The sequence below is a fragment of the Falco biarmicus genome, chromosome 4 (assembly GCF_023638135.1).
Source record: "Falco biarmicus isolate bFalBia1 chromosome 4, bFalBia1.pri, whole genome shotgun sequence".
Lineage (NCBI taxonomy): Eukaryota > Metazoa > Chordata > Aves > Falconiformes > Falconidae > Falco > Falco biarmicus.
In genome coordinates this window covers 19,359,816-19,377,312 of record NC_079291.1, presented here as the reverse complement: position 1 = coordinate 19,377,312, position 17,497 = coordinate 19,359,816, and the positions used below count along the sequence as shown (strand labels likewise).

The following is a 17,497-nucleotide window of genomic DNA, read 5'->3' as shown; positions in this document are numbered from 1 at the left end:
TAGAGACAAGGAGTATCTGCAATAAGCCAAGAAAATTCACTGTAGGAAAAAAAAAAAAAAAAAAGGAAGGCTCTTCACCTATGACCCTATATGCCTCGTTAGCCCAAGCTTGTAAAATCCGTATTCCGGTGTTGGAGAATGCAGCTTTGGTGAGGCAGCAACACCTCTCCATCCGTTATGCCCCAACAGAGGAGCAAGTCACACACGATCCTAAGTAGAGAACTGGTACTTCCAATAGATTTCAAAAACAGCCAAGCAGAAAGACTGGTTTGTTTCAGAAGGAAGGGGGGGTGGGGGGTGGGGGGGGTGGGGAAGAAAAGAAAGAGAAAAAAAAAGCAGCAAACCATAAACCATGCTGTGATTGAAAGCTCCCAGAAGGAAATAAACAACCCAAAACCTAAAAATGGCAGGAGCTCTTTACATGTTGCCTGTCTTTTGCAGCCTTGTTACACCCAGTATTTAAGGTTTATTTCTAGGCCAGCCAGTTCTTCCTACTGGCAGTGCCTGAGTTACTGCACACACTCTTGCAGGGTGCGGACTTTTTTTTTTTTTAAACACCACAATTTTAGCAAACCTTTCAAGAATGTTTTACACAGTGATATCAGAGAATCAATTATTCAGGCTGGTTTTAGGTAGATTTTCCCTCCTCCATTTCCTCGGTTATTAAAGAAAACAGTGAAATTTGGATCAGACATTCAGCTATCCAGTCCAAAATACATTCTTTTTTTATGTTAACTGCACTGCATCAAGTTGACATATGATGTGACACGATGTAACATAACATAAACCAACATTACTCTGTATAACACATTAGAAATTAAAAAAAAATATTTCCTTTGGATCCCATTGGTACTATCAATTTTACTTGCACATCTCTAAATTATGTTTGTTCCTCTCATGTCTTGCCTCTTAGACACTTGCTTAGGTGAAGAACCAGCCTCCCCTTCCCAATATGTTAGTTATAACATGTATAACGTGTCCATGTTCTTGGCCTCTAGAAATGCAGACAAAACACCAGTTTTCTCCTCTAAATTCTTCACTGACGTTTGGGTTGATTTTTTTGTTGATAGTTTCCTTGTTTTCATAAAAGTTGTCATTATGTTTAAAGAAAAATTAAAGCCTGAAAAAATGAAATAGAATCTGAGCAGGTAATAAAATGTTTTTGATATTCATTATGCAGATAATTACATGAGTATGTAAGGAAATCAGAAACATGTCAGTATGATTAGGAATGGTAAAGTCAGATGGTCTCCATATAACATCTAGGGTTTTCTTCTTTCCTGTTGGTGATTAAATACTATATGGTTCCTGCCAATTTATGGAGATTCAGTCTTTTTATGGCCTTTGAAAAACAGTTATTGATATCCTCATTGGTGCTCATTTTAAAAAGCAGTCTCTTATCTAAGTGTCTTGGTTTTCAGGCTCTGCTTAAAGTCTCTTGGGCCTGATTTCCAGAGGTGTTGATCAAATGTCTTTCACTGTGACTTCTAATGAAGCTGTTGACATGATGTCCTTGAAAACGTCAACTTTTTGGTCCCTAGTTGCCAGACGCAGGCATAATAACAATGCCAAGACTAGTTAGTGGCTTAGCTAAAGAAGCATGCATGTGGCACTTTAGGTGAAAAGTACCAATCTCCCAGGTACCAGCTCCGTGATGGCACTGCACCATGCGGTGAGGGAGACAGAAGTTAGACTTCAGGAAAACCTTACTCACAGCGAGGACAGCTGAGCACTGCAGTAGGTTGCTGGAGGTGTCCATAGGGTTGCTGTTGCTACTGCTTTTTAAGGGCAGGTTAGAGGAACGTCTGTCAGGAAGAAAACAGGTACAGGTGATTCTACATTACAGCTGGAGAAGGAAAGGTAATGTCTCCTGGGGTCCCCTTCAGCCCCATTTTCTGTGTCTCCATGTAGGTATCCTCGGATGCTCTTTAACTACAGCTAGTAATGCCAGAATTATAGCTGCTTTAGCATAGTGCTCTGCCTAGGCTGAAGAAACCTGCTGAGAAAAGTGTATTGCCTAGTCAGAGCTGTATTGCATTCTACTGAAGGAATTCTCTACCTCTTCTCCACAACACCTATGTCTCCTTCTTTTTTGTAGGTTTAAATTTGCCTTTTTTTAGCTGCCTTTTCAGGCGAGCCATTGTTAGTGGGATAATATCTTTTTTTCAGTGACTAAATTGTATTCCTTGTTACTCTCCCCTCCTTTGTTGGCTTTTGGGTTTTTCGGGTTTTTTTGACTGATGCTGTTCACAGCTCTCTGATTACTGAGTCAAATTCTGTTACTGCACCAAGCCCTCTCCCTAAAACAGGCATCATCTTTCAAAAGCAGCCTCAGCCCATGGGTATCCAGCTGGCAGTGGCAGTGTGCATTTGTCTGCTTTGAGGCTCCTTCTTCCAGGAACAGCAGCAATGAGATGTGGTTAGGACCTATTGTTATACCAGAAGGCTGCAATGCAAATAAATTTGCTGCTTGCTTTGATTGTGAGGCAACTCAATCAATCATTGGGTAACTGCAGGGTAACTCAGCGTCATTGACATGAGTGTGGAAACGTGTCCTGCCTTTGAGCTGTGGCTTCGCTGACCAGCATATGGCTGGAAATATCAGTAAGAAATCTCCCTTCGTTTGCGATGGTGCAAATGGTTGGTAGAGATGCTGTACCCTTAGTCACTGCATTATGTTAGTCACATCCTACTGACTTTAAGCTGATAGCATGATAACAATAACTACTCAAGTCTGCTGTGTATAAGCAACATATATGATAGCTTGTAACACTGAATAAAGATGCTCGTTCTACCTAATATGGGAAAACCCCATAAATATACCTAGTTTATAAATGTACAATAATTATAAGTAAGTGTGCTTATTTAAAATACGGACAGAATCAGGTCCTGCTAAAGTGGTCTGATGGCTTTTAATTTCAGAGGATCACCCCTGCCTAATGGAGGGCATTAAAATTAGCTTCAAAAATATACATGCGATGTTTTGAATTCTGCTTCTGTTAGTGGATTAGGCTTTGCTCCCACAACACAACTTAAGGGTGGGCGCTCATCCCAGGGGAGCTTAACTGTCTGAGAGGAATGCCTGTAGTCTTAGATACTTGTTTGTGCTCCCAGAGCTAGCAGCAGTGAGACAGGCTCCTCCAGAGAGTAATTCCCCCACATATTAAGAGAAATGTCTAAAACTGGTGAGATGAAAGACTTTCTAGTCATGTCTGTTTCTCTCTGTCAGTAAGAGGGAGACTGGATGAGTTGCTTAGACTAGACATTTCATGTTTGGAAAGCTGAAGCTAGGTGGGAAGGCTCCCGTCACACATCTCCAGAGACATGTGGGCTCTGCAAGCCCAGGGCTCTGCCTGCCCTGATATCATGACTAAGGCTTGTATTTTCTGGAAATGAAATAATTTGGAAAATTTCACAGGCACCGTAATACCCTAAGCTGTTCAGATGGCACAGTATGTTTATGGGACAGACATATAGGTTGGAAGACGTGTCTTTGGTTCCTAGCTACAGGTTAGCATTCCTGTGCTGCCCCAAGGATCAGTTGGCCTTTGGTTCCCACCTGCTTTGGGAAAGACTTCCACTAAAGCCATAAAGCCCCTGTCTTTCAAAAACATATATTCGTAGTGGATGTCAGCCAAATCCATAGGGCAGATAGATGAGGTCCTCTAAGTTCTTATCAACTGCTTTTTTCAAACTTTGATTGATCCTGATATGGTGCTTTTGTTTCTCACTCACCTGCAGAGCCTGGAGTTTGCACTGTATTTGGAGACCCTCACTACAACACTTTTGATGGACGGACATTTAACTTTCAGGGAACATGTCAGTACGTTTTGACAAAAGACTGCTCCTCCTCTGCCTCACCCTTTCAGGTGCTGGTAAAAAACGATGCCCGCCGGACCCGTTCTTTCTCCTGGACAAAGTCAGTGGACCTTGTGTTGGGCAGAAGCACTATCAGCCTCCAGCAGCACCTCACAGTGAAGTGGAATGGGACCCGCATCTCACTACCTTGCGAGACACCACAATTTCAGATCGATTTGGATGGTTATTTGCTGAAAGTGACGACCAAAGCAGGTAGGGCAGGAGTGTGTGTGTGTGTGCGTGTGTTTCTCCTCCAGTGCAACATGAACAGCAGTCAGTAAAAAAGCGTGATAGTGGCAATATATGTAGTTAAGTAAAAGAAAATCAGAAGCTTCAGAGAATCTGATACCTTATTTGTTGAAACAGGGAACGGAGATGACTTACGTTTGTTTTGGTAAACTGTTCTGAAACTATAGTATCCTTGCATAGATAAATACTGAGGGGAAGTTTAAAACTTTCTCATTAGCATGTGTTAGGTACTACTGTAGTCCTGAGAGATTTCACTTACACAGTGAAGTACTGTTTCAGCAAGAATACTATTTACTGTTAATTCAATTAAATGCCATGTGAAAGCAGTGAAACAAATCTTTCTTATGGAGTGATATGGTCACAGGCGTGACGCATAGTCATACTTATTATCTAGCATCTTTTTTTTTTTTTCAAGGGGGACACTAGCACCCACTGTTGAGCTGAGAATTTAGACACCTGTTCATATAGCCCCTGGAAGTGTAAGTCTGCATAATGTGGGTCCCAGCTCTGGGCTCATTCCTCAAAGTGGCAATGCAGATTTTTGTGGCTGTCTGTAAAATGCACACAAGCTGACCATTATTCACAACTTCTAATTAAAAGCATCTTGAAGGTTTCTCTTTGCAGCCAGCTGAACACTATGAATTCTGGCGATGTGGATTTCATTAGCCAACCACAGGCCAAAGAAAGGTTTTCAACTGAAGATGAATGACAGCTAATCCTGCTGCTATTCCATTTGTCTGTGGTGCAAGCCTAATAAATGACTACACACATCCTTGTCCATGTGTTGGCAGAGGGAGTGCAAACATGGCATATGACAACATACCAAACAGTGTGTAATCACTACAAATTATAGGCTAAATAATTCCTCCCCTTAACAGAGCCGGATCAGGTTTCTCTCGCTGAATGCAGCATGATGGGCCAAGTCCTCTTTTCCTCAGCACGTAAGGCCTGGAAAGCAGCAGAACAGCATAGCTCCATTTTGCTGGGAGAGGACAAGCAGCAGAGAGGCTGTAGAGAAGAGGAATGTCCTGAGTAGAACTAGTTTAAAGACAAACCTGTTGTTCCACAGGAAATTCTGAGTGCTGGGTGGGAAAAAAACTGGAGAATTTTCTCTGTTTCAGGATGAAACATGGATTTTTCAAGAAATATATGCTTTCCCGGTGTAGGGTGAAAGAAGAGGTGGAGGGAGGAAGGAATGAAAAATAAGCAAAACCACTGCACTAGAAGCAAAATTCAAGTAAAATTGGGCTGGGAAGTGCAGGGGCTGGTGCTTACAGCTCGGTCAGCATTCCCACAGCTTTTGGGTTTTCTTTTTGCAGAGCTGTGAGCTTCAGGAAGCCTTGTGGTCCCTGGCTATGGGGCAATCTTCATGGCAGGGCTGTCCTGGAGTTGCATACCCTGAAAGTCCAGGTTTCCAGGCAGCCCACCAGGCGAGCTGGCAGGAAACCAGCTTGGACCCTTGCCTGTGCTGTCTTGGAAGTTTGCTGAATTCGATATGTCCCCTGAAGCATTTCAGTTTTGATGAATTGGCATTTTCCAGTGAAAACCTGTTTTGTTGCTAAATTCCTCACCAGCTGTAGCCCTGGATGCCATGCAGCAGCAATTCTGGCACCCTGCACTTCCAGATATTTCATCATGGGTGTGGTTGGGGTGGTGTTGAGTCCTAGTCTAAAACTTGTATGTTAAAAAGATGAGAGAGCAGAGGGTCACAGGGCTGGTGTTACTTATCTGTCCCTCTAGTGCAGGAGCATTTTTGTTGTTGTTTCTGTGCTGATCTTTTGCACGAAGCCGCTTTGCTGAGGTTTTCTGTACCACTTTGGCACTAAATCTTTAGGGAATAGTGGTCTGCCAGGTCTGGAGGATGCCTTTACCATGAAAAATCATGCAGAACAATTGATGGGAGTTCCCAGCATGGGGAACTCAGTATGTGATGTGCATAAATCCAGAAGGATTTTTTTTTTTTTTCAAATGCAGTAGAGCTGATCGTGTGGCAATTTAAGAAATCAAGTAACAACTTGGTTAAGCATCCTTCAAAGAAAGAGGAAAACTGGGAAACTCTAAGAAGTAACTCAGGGAATATTCCTTTCTGCACATCCCCACATGGGACAGATGCTGCATCCTTTGACTTCACGTTTCTTGGATTTTGATCCTTGTCCAAGTGAATGGGAAATCATTCATTTTGGGGGCAGGGGGGAAGGTAAGGGCAGTATAGGCACCAAGAAACTCTTCCAAACAATTTCTGTCTGCCAAGGAGACCGTTTCAAACATCACTCCATAGCATAACCCTGTCTGTCACAGCTTTTGTTGGTTTACAGAAACGAACAGAACTTTCTGCTTGTGAACAAACAAAAAGGCACACACTACACAGTACAATCAGGCTTCAACAAAATTATCATGTGTGTACGAGTAAATACCCTTCCTAGTTATCCCAAGACGGAATAAGCTCCATTATGGACAAAAAACCTTTAGGCTGTTCATGAAAGCAAGAAACTACCCTTCCATCTGGCAGTTACAGCAGAATATAGTATAATTAAACAATATGCAGCTAGAGGAAAGTACCTTCTTTTGTGGTAGTTAAAGTCTGAGTCTCTTGAATCAAATCCAGTAATCAAAGCAGGACTCCCTGGATTTCAAAATGTGCATTTTTACATGCTGAGATGAAAAGTCATAGTTTTGTGTTATTCTTGTTTGTATTACCTAGAGTTCACAGAGCAATGTAACAAGTAGGTTAACTCTCACAAAGGACACATAAATATAGAGGATAATTTTAGAGTTAACCTTTTATAATGAATGTGAGTGGTTTCATTGAAAGCCAGTTGTAGAAGGAAGATTAAGATAGAATCATTAGCCAATCTTTTGTAACTCTGCTTAAAGTCAGCAGCTTCTGAGGGAGCTCATTTAGGGAAGAAGTTAAACACTGCCTTAAAAACTGGAGTTGATTTCTGAAGAGAACTGTCTGAGAATTTGGATCTTGATGCTTCAAGCTTTGAGAAAGTTTATATGATTCTCAAGTCTGAAGAAATCTTAGTTTATAAGTCAATGGCCAGGTTTTTCTAAAAGCCAGCAGAGCAGTATTAATCTGGTGTCTGCAAATCAAGCTGTGTTTTGTTTTGTTCAGTGTTGTCAGAGGCAAAGACAGCTGGAATTTGAATTTGTCCAGCAATGATAATGTATGAAGCAGCTTAAAAGGGAGCCTTCCCCCTTGCCACTGTGCTGGCCTCGTTAACAGTTGTAGTCTTGCACAATTTCTCAGTTGGCTGGGTGTACAGTGCCTTTGGAGGAGGATACAGTGGCCATATCCATGCTGGGTTTATTGGATAATTTGAAACTACTTTCAGGTGTATCAGCTCAGGACATATTTGTGCTATCATTGCTAACCTACACTGATAAGAAAACATGATGCACTAGACTGTAGTGGCCAGTGATACAGAATTATCTGCACAGCCTGGGTGGGTAAATCATTCCCAGACCCCTTAGTGACACTGTGTGAACCACACAAGCAGCAGGACAGTACGTACCGATGGCAAAGCACCCCTTCTATAGTCATAATTGCTCTTTGAGCCTCACCCTGTTTCTCTGCAGTGTGGGTAGGAATTGTCATAGGAGACAATGGGATGTGTCGCTAACAGAAAGGTTCCAGCTTTGAACTGAGTCACTGGTATGTTAATTACTTACATGAGGATAGGGCAGACTTTGGATCGCACAGTGACAAGCACTGATTTACAAGAGGAAAGGGTGGTGCTAAGCCAGCCCACACAGCAAATGTAGAAAGCTGGAGCGAAGCCCTGGTCATACACTGCGGAGTGAGGCTGTTTGGTATTCTTGGCCAGGCAGGGAGAAGACGGTAAAATCTGGATTACCCTGTTTAAAAGCAGGTTCCTGTGTTTATCCTTAACTAACCACTGCACACTGGTACTTTATGGGAATAAATTAACATCAGCAAAATGATTTGTGATCTTCAGATGCAGGGTTACTGCAGAGATATGATGTAGTAGCATTCATCAGACATTAGAAATAATTAAAAGAAAGACTGTTTTTGGGTAGAAGTTAAGCAGCAGTGATTCTTGGTGTTGTTTTTATCCCCCACGATACCAAAATTGCTTTCCCTTCTGAGAAACATGTTTACTTCTCGAAGGATGGAATTAATTTAATCTACAATCACCCAGGTAAAAACTAGAATTTTAGTCTCCACGCAGTCTCTGGGCCCCCTAGAGTATCACTGGAAACAGAAAGGCATTCAGAATGTAGTTTATTCCCTCTGCATTAGACACCCACATTGTGACCCAGAGCTGCCTATTTCTCTCCATCAAAGAGAAGGCCCAGACAGCCCAGCTAACTTAAGCGAGACACCAAGCTTTTAGATGGGTACAGAAAGATAAAATGGATTTCACTCACAGAAAGCTATTTTGATTTTGACGTACTAGAGTGCAAGTCCTCACGGTAAACCAGATTGTAGCAGAGCACTTACATCTTGCCACTAGATGGAGGTTAGATGTTTACCGTCATCCCTCAGTGTTGCTGACTTACGGAGACAGCTTCAAAATTCCAGTAATTGACACCTTTTGAATGAACAGTTTGAATCCTGTTCAGAATGCCTTCTTACAACAGTTTTACCCATCTCCCATCTTTGGGGTCATCTTTTTAACTCTCTTTACCCACACAAAATATGGTACTTGTATTGGAACAGTTGTATTCACCCAAATAACTGATCAGTCTCAGCTTTGCGGGCAAGAAAAGGGTGTTTTCCATAAGGTGATCACTGGTGGAGTCTCATGGGGCATGGACGCCATTATATGCCCACGACCTGTGCCATGGATGACAATGGCTAAAATTCTGGGCTGCCTGTGAAATTGGCTAGAAATCTGCCCTAGCAAATTCAATTTGCAGAATTTTGAAAAAGCCCTTTTTTGAAGTTAAGAACAGTTCTGCCTTGGCTTCAGACTTTTTAGGATAGCCCCATTTGTTAGTGAGGAGGAACAAAAATAAACAGAGACAGGCATGAATGTATTGTAATTGACTATGATTTAAGAAACACTGCACTTGCCAGAGGCACTTACTGGGCGGTATAGAGAAATCTAAACATTATCAGAAGGAAGCCAATGGCTTTGTTTGGGTTCCCTGTTTAACAAACATAAGGCATAGTTTGTTATCCTCAATTTCTTCTTTTTTTTTTTTTTTTTCTTCTTCTTTGTGTGTGTGTGTGCGCATGTTTTTATCTCATCTACTAGGCTTGGAAATCTCATGGGATGGAGACAGTTTTGTGGAGGTCATGGCTGCGCCACATCTGAAAGGCAAACTCTGTGGTCTGTGTGGCAATTACAACGGGCACAAGCGAGATGACCTGATTGGGGGTGACGGGAATTTTAAGTTTGACGTGGACGACTTTGCCGAATCCTGGCGCGTGGAGTCCAACGAGTTCTGCAGCCGCCCGCAGAGAAATCCTGTGCCTGAGCTGTGTCATGGGACGGTCCGGGTAAAACTCCGAGCTCACCGGGAATGCCAGAAACTCAAAGCATGGGAGTTTCAGAGCTGTCATTCAACAGTGGATTACACCACATTTTACCGGTAAGTGTGACTTGCTGTGGAAGGAGATAGTAAGTTACTGTGTGAGCAGAAAACCCACACAGCTGGCCCAGTTTCTAGTAGCATCTGAGCACATGCTTTGAGCTGCTTGTGCTAAGTATTAATACACAGGCTTAGAGTTGCAGTATGATGAGCTTTTCTGAGTCAGGGATCAGAAGATAGTCCTGAGCTAATAAAAACCTGAGCAGCCAACACTGAGAAAGGCAGGCAGGCATGTGATCACCCAGAGGAAAAGTACTTCTGGAGACTGAGGAGAGAGGGGAAAGAGACTTCAAAACATGTTGTTAAGCTCCTGATTTCAAAGTCAGCTGTAAAGTTGAGGCTGGCTTTAACTGTCGTTGCTTGTGGTCCAGAGAAGTGTGTCTTCGCAGAAGCATTTTGAAAATGACTTTATTAAAGCAGGGATATTAAATATTATGAGTGCCCCTTGGATGCAGCAGTTTGTGGGTTGAAAGTCTGAAAGGAGAGAGTTAAAAAAAGTTAAGTGCATGCCCATCCTGCCCTGGGAGCAAAGGAAGACAGATGAGGATCTAGAAGCCCTGTCTGAGTGAATTATTTAAGATTTTTTATCTTTAAAATGCTTCCAGTCTAAACCACAGAGACATCATTTCTGTTCTTTAATTGGCATGAGTTTATTTGCCCCTCACTCAGTAAATAAAATTGGCTTTTCTTTTGATTGCTTGACATAAAAGATAAAAGCAAGCCGAGTTACAGTTGTATGATGGCGGATGGAGCTGCCTGATCTCTGCGCTCCCAGCTTTCCCCACTTGCACACATCTGCTGAACTATTGGGCTTATTAGGAAAAGCTTTCTAAAATGACTCCATTTCCCTTACGAATTGCCTTTCCTCTTCTTTTATAATGAGACAGAAGGACTTTTATCTACCCCAGCAGAATACTTCTGGGACTGGGAAATTCTAGAAGACACACAGCTCGGCTCATAGCCTATGTGTTTCTGCATTTAGTTTGCTATGGTGTTTCCCTGTGCTAGGAGCCTGGCAAAGAGTGACAATTATATTCTGTGCAGGTTAGAATACTGCATCTTTTCCAATGGCTGAAAGTAGAGCACAGAGCACTAGAGATGCTAACACATATAGGGTCTGTTGAATGCATTTCAGCAACATTCCCATCTCACTTCCATCGTCTTCTAAAGGTAAGTGATGACAATGCAAATGGAAAACAGGCACAGAGAGATTTGTTTCATTTTGCAGTGGATTTTTTGTCCCTTTTTAAAAGTAGCTTGTGATTAATTTAGTGCAATACACTTCCTGACACCAGAACAGAAAATGATTTATATTTTGGCTACAGCAGCCAGAAGAAAAAATCTCTACATGCCTGCATACAAGAATTACCGTAGAACATTTCTGTTTCTTTAAAATTATGTCTTCTATTTGTCCTGGAAAGACAATGAAATCAAGCAAGTATTTAATTTGATTATGTCCTTTTGTATAACAGTCTATTTTTCTCTGAGAAAAATTTATGTTGAAATGACTGTCATATTCTGTGAGAAGCAGCTATTTGTTTGTTTCCATTTAGAAGTTGCTAGCTGTTAGAGTGCTCAGCTCCCAATACAGGAATCAAAGATGAAATATAAGTATGAATTAAATAATGGTATTTAGCAGAGTGCTACTTCTTGTTAGAAACTGACAGAGTTATAGCAAGCAATTTATTCAATGACCATAGCCATTTTTCATACTAGGATGTTCCCACAAGAAGGTAACGATTATGGGACACACATTCAAGAAAGTTCTGAGAACCTTTCTAACAAATCTTTGTATAAATAAATATGCACGTGCATGTGTGTGTGTGTATATTAGTATGCATATGAGTACTTAAAAGACTGGCATTTTTTAATGAATGTTTTTCAAAGAATCCATTGCTGGTGAGGTACTTTTGCAGAAAAATTAAAATACCATTAAAAGAAGTTTAAATTAACATGTAAAGCTTTTTACTGAAGTCTTTTAGAAAAGCATATTTAGTCGATGTTTTCTAATTTCAGGGTAGGTTTAACTAAAATTTATCCAATTCCTCTTTTCTAACTATGAACAAGCTCCTAGCAGTAAGGGAAATGAAGAAGCAGAATGGTAGGGTCAGATTCTTTCGTTTTTCTATTCATCTTCTCTTTGAATTGAATAGCTTCTCAGTTTCTACCCTCCAATATTACGTATTATGGAAATTTTCCATTTGAAATACTGCATTCTCAAGGGTTAAACTTTCTTGGTCATTCTTGCCTGTATTATCAACATTGCCTCATTTTCATTATGCTGCTCTGGCAGTGACCTGCTGTTAATAAGAATTCTCAGAAATAGAAATAGAAATAAACTCAGCAGGAACATTATGAATGAGGGTGTGTTTTCTCCAAATACCAAAACAGGCAGTGAACAATGCATTACAAACTTTTGTCTGATTTTGTGTTACTGAGATTTCTGTGAAGACTTCTCAAATTTGTTTTAAGTCTCTTTCTTTTTACAACTCTAGTTTCTCCATTTGTTAGCCGTCCAAAAAATATACACGGCAAGATTGTCGCAATTGTTAGGTGACAAGGATATGGTTAATGTAGAGTAGAGCTAGCTGCATGGTTGTGGGGTGAAGAACAGCTAACTCATGAGCTTGACCTTGATAGATCTGTGACACCTTAGCAGAATGGTTGTGCACCTTGCCCTTAACCCTTTTTTTGATGTTGTGACTTTGGTGACTCGTGTTTCTCTGCAAAGTGCATGGTAGAAGAAAGCACAATATAAGTGCACAAGAGAGGATTTTTAAATAATCCAGACTGCAAACTAACAATTTTAGCATCTAATTTTATACCAGTCTTTTAATTCTTTGTTTTGTAACTAGACATGTTTTATGGGCTTTTAATTGTGGTTTGTTTTGTTTAGTTTTGGGTTGATATTTTTTGTTTGTCTTTAATACATTGCTAGTTGTTCAGTACTCATGAGTAATACTCTAAAAATAAACCTTAGGGCTGAACTTTATGGAGGCAAGTTCATTAAGCAGGGAAATGATTTTGAATTTCCAGGAGATATTGATAAATTCTGGGTGAAGATGAGATCACCGTTCCATCACCGTCCAAATCGTCACCATTGCCACTTGTTTATTTTGATATTTTAACAAGCATCCTGGATTAGTCCTGGCCAAAAAGAAGTTGTTACTAAGGTCACTCAGTAGCAGGTTTTTAGATTGGATACTTTAACCATGTATGCAATAAAGCTTGCACTCATATTCCTGAAGCTGCTCTTGAGTATAAGCAGCACTAAAAATAGGTGATGCCATCTGTATTTCTCATGCTGCTGTTACCAGAAAAAGCTCTATCACATTATCAAGAAATATTATGGTACTATTTAAGTTCTTGGATGAGGATTTGGGGAGCTTAGGGAACTTGAGGAAGGAGAAGAGAACTTTCTGTGCTCACCAAGCCCTTGCCCATGGCTGATCTCATTGTGTGTCTTCGAGCTGTGCTGGAGCAGGGGCCTGGAGGTGACTCCAGCCCTGGTGAGGCCAGGGAGGAGCACGGCATAGGGGGCAGGTCCCCTGTGGGCCCCCATGCTTGCTTTGCTCAGCCGCGGCTGACGCCTCTTGGGAGCCTCCTTGGGAGGCCTGGGAGCAGGCAGCCCCAGACAGGGTGTGGGGGCTGCAGTGAGGGGGGCACGGCAATGCTGCTCAACGGGGGGACAAGCTGGGCTGCAGGAGACACTGTAAAGGCAGGCACAGGACTAATACTCCCAGTGGCACCTGGCCTCGCTGACATTCATGGCTTTCCAGTAGGTTTTTTTGGTAGTTCGGTAGCACCAACAGATTTGGAACACGACAACATGATACCAGGATATCACCCGTCTCTAATACACCTACACAACAGGTGAGTTCATAAATTATTAGTTAGACATTGCTCAAGACTCTCACTAGTGCCATAACTTTGGAAAAGTATTCAGTGTCTTGCTTTTGCCATGCAGTAGATTTCCCCCCTTTGAGATTGGAAAATTTGTGCCCCTAGCTCTTGAGAGAAGTGTTTTTATTGCTCTTACCCCTCCTATTATTACTATAATTTTTGTTATTGTTGCTATTATTATTATTATTACATTTTTAACAGACAACAGCACACCAAATGATTAGTTACTCTTTTCCTCTTTGGTAATTGTCCTAAGAGGTATGTTTTTCTCTCAGACACTTGAATTCAATGTTATTCAGTTTTTATAGGAAGCAGTAATTAACAGAGTAATAACCTCACTTCTTTGAATCTGTTAATCAAATACATTCAGGAATTGCAAATCTACTTTATTGCAGTTCTTGTCTTAAATATTCCTTGTGGCTGTGGTGACATTACTTCATCTTAGCTCTCAGTTAACCAGTTAATGAGTTTCTCTTTCAGTTAACCAATTAACTTTATCCAGTTAACTGCTGCAGTCTTGCAGTTTTTCTGAAAATTTCCACTTAACTAGAGAAAATATTATTGTTTAGAGTTAAAGCACAAATTGCAATGTTGTGTAGTCCATCAGCTCCCTGTTGATATGCCATGAATGACTTCAGAGAGCATGTGAGCCGTAGCTTTGCTAAGTTAATTACGAGCTCTATTTAAAAGATGGGTAAGAAGGGTCTGTGGCTTTGAAGCAGAAGGTTTGAAGGTTTTTTTCCCCTGTTAACAATGATGTCCTACAGCTGTAAAATTCATGTGGTTATGCCCCGATGTTTGCTCAGCAGGATGGTGCAAAAGAAATGTAGGCTGAAGAATGACTTCAGAAAAAGCCTGCTTCAAGTGTTAAAGGGGAGGGTGGAACCGGGATCTCTGGAGCCCTCCATTTGCTGTCAAGGGTGCGTGTATTACAAAATTCTGCCTGCAAGGTTTTCTGGTCCTGGCTGTGCATGTGGGCACAGCAGCTGCCTGCACCGCTCCAGCCAAGGCCGGCTGCTCCAGGGCTCGTCTGTAGTGTCAGTGACGGGCGGCTGTAGCTCTGATTGCTCACGAGTGTGACCCCTCTCCTGGCTCCTTTCCTGCACCAGCCTCCACATCTGCCTTTCCACCCACCCCAGTGCAGAGCTGGCCTGTCCCTCCCTTCAAGACAAGCCGGTGGTGTTGGCTCAAGAAGAGGACTACTGGCACGAAGCCGTGCCTGGTCCCCTCGCCGAGCTGGCATGGAACAGGGGCTGTTGCTTGCACTCACTCTCGTGCTGAGGTAGGGGTGTTCCTGCGCCTGTCAGACCGCCTGCCCAAAGCTGGCCCTCAGCCTGGGCACTAGCAGCAGTGTAACCACAACAGAGAAGAGCTCAGGATGAAACAATTTACTGAGCTTCTTGGGCAAATTGTCACTGAGCAGCTGTACGGCCGGGGGAGCTTCTGGTTAGAAAGGCATTTAAGAATATTTGAAATAATAATTGTATTTTTTTAAGCAAATCTGCACCAGGTCTCGAGTTTCCTGTGAGCTAGATGCTCCACTTTCCAGTCCGCTCTGTTCATCATCTTCGAGTCTTCCATTTGAAATCAGCACTGGAGCTTTAGTTGCTTGCATTGTTAAGCGCTTAACAGTTCAGGCTTTCTGTACAGAAATACTCTGCCTTATATCATTCTACTTATACGTGGTGATCCTTTGCAGATCTTCATTGGAGAAAGGTGCAAAAGACTAAGCCTAAATGCGTAGGCACTGGGAGAGCTGGAGTTCCTAACCCTTACAAGAGCACTGCTGCTTGGGAACACGTTCTCCACGCATATCTGGCTGGGCTGCCTCCTGCCTTTACTCTACGCCCTTATACAAATTGACATTATTCCTCAAACTACTTCTAAATGCCAGCCTGTGCATCTTTTGTAAGGCCATGATGAACTCACTGACTTACAGGTAAGAGGCACCGTGTCTGACGCTGCCAGTGACTGACGGTGCTAACAAACAGGAGAAAATGGACTTTGCAGTGTCCGATGCACTTTGGGATTTCTAGCAACAAGCAAGCATCAAAATTTGCTACCTATATACTGACGGCAAGGAGTACCACAAAAATGCCGCATATATTTCAGTTTATAGATCACCACTGCTTTAAGCTTCCTCCTTAAGGATTTTTCATCTGATATAGCCAAGAGGGAGTGCAAGCTGCCAGAAAAATACTGTTTAGATTTAAGGCTTAGAAGTTTGGATTTCGACAAAATGGGTTGAGTGGTCAGAAAAGATAAATCTGAAGCCAAGCCGAGCTCAACTATCTGCAGATCATGATTCCTCTTCATCTTTCCCCAGACCCCTGCCCCTGGTGGGGTATTTTTCATGTAACCAAGCCCCATCCACTTGTGTCTGTTTAGAAAAGTACCTCAGGAATTTGGGGCTAGGAAACATTCTTCTCTTTGTATCAGTGGTTATTACAGCTGTAAAACATTGAAGCAGTGCCAGAGGATTCACAGATGTCTCCTTTCCTGTTGAGGTATTGGGGACAGGGGGGATGAGGGTGGAGAGGGCTCCAAAATCTGACAGGACAGTGGTGTTGGACAGACACCGTTCACCTGGGACTGTCCCTGGCTTGCTCCCAGCTGAGAAGTGCATGCTTTGCTTCCCCAACGACCCGCTTTGTGCTTCCCTATATGGAAAGTTAATGATTTTTTTTTTTTTTTTAACAAGGAAAGATGTTTTTTTTATAGGAAAACCAGATGAAGCAGCATACTGCTGTGTGATTAAAACCCGGGGAAGTTTCCTTTCCTTCAAAGGATGGCATGCCTGGAATGTGTTTGTTTTGCTTACCTAACTACATGATCACAACCCTACCTGATGCAGTCCCTTTACACTGAATGAGATGTTATTTCCTACTGGTTGCAAGTGCAATATGAGGATTCTTTTCTCTTTTCAAAAAAAGAACTCTATTTGTGATTATCACGCATGCAGGTATATAGAGACTTATTACAAAAACCTGCTTCTGCCTAGTAAAACTTTATTTCTTTCTGGTTTATTACCTGGCTCAATGAAATTCAAGTCAGGTGTTTCATAACCAAATACTGTCTTCCTCATTGCTCAGTGTCTGACAGATGTGAGACACTAATGTGAAAATGTAAGGTTAGTTTGAGACAAAAATGATCCTGAAGGATGGTGGGAACTATGGGGAAGAGAGGAGCGGGGGGGACTTCTAACAGCAAAGCAGGGCACCATAAATGCCCTTCTCATTTGTCAGTATGGACTGCATCCTCAGAACTTGTTGCTGGACTACCTTTAACAGAGGCTTGGTAGGGTGTTTTTTGGGTTTTTTTTTGTTTTTCTATACTGCCTTGGAATCATGGGATAAAATCCTGATTCATTGAAGTCAATGGGAATTTCTCTATATTTGGCCAACTCATTTTGTGTCTGTTTTTCATCATGTCTGTTCCTGTCCCATGCAGGTTTATGTCACTAATCTCTTGCATAAGTTAGCAATACTTGGTTAGCCTTCCCACCATTTGCTGTACCACAGACAACTTATGAAAGCTTCAGCTGGTTCAGACACAGTGGGTCCATCTTTTACTGGCATAGACAAAATGAAACTTATTTAGATCAGGGCTCCCAGATCCTACCTCCTTGCCACTTTTTTCCTAGGGGCAATCTGAGGGGTACCTTCCCAAGGCAGAAGACCTAATTATTCTGGCCACAGGCAACTGAGAGATCATTTCTGCATTTCACTAACTAAGTTCACTTGTGTTTTTTTCTTCTTAGCTGTAAGAAATTTGTAGAAAAAGCCTGCAATGCTAGGTCTGCTGTCCCTCACATTTTTCAAAGCTTATCTGATAGGCTTTTAAACATGCCCTAAGTATAACTTCTTTAATAAAGAGTTCCTCATCTCAAATATCCTTATTAAAGCTGCAATCTTAAAATGCC

At 41.9% G+C, this 17,497-nt stretch overlaps 1 protein-coding gene across 2 annotated transcripts in view; it reads left to right on the top strand.

The window, feature by feature from the left end:
* The window catches only part of BMPER (BMP binding endothelial regulator), a 145,234-nt gene that overhangs the window by 91,551 nt on the left and 36,186 nt on the right, over positions 1 to 17,497 (top strand). Inside the window, exons 11-12 of one of the 2 annotated variants that reach the window (XM_056338526.1) lie at positions 3,870 to 4,071; positions 9,336 to 9,672. In XM_056338526.1, the coding sequence (XP_056194501.1) occupies positions 3,870 to 4,071; positions 9,336 to 9,672 (539 nt within the window). Of the gene's footprint in view, positions 1 to 3,741; positions 4,072 to 9,335; positions 9,673 to 17,497 lie in introns of both variants that reach the window. The other variant, XM_056338525.1, reaches the window with a different exon arrangement.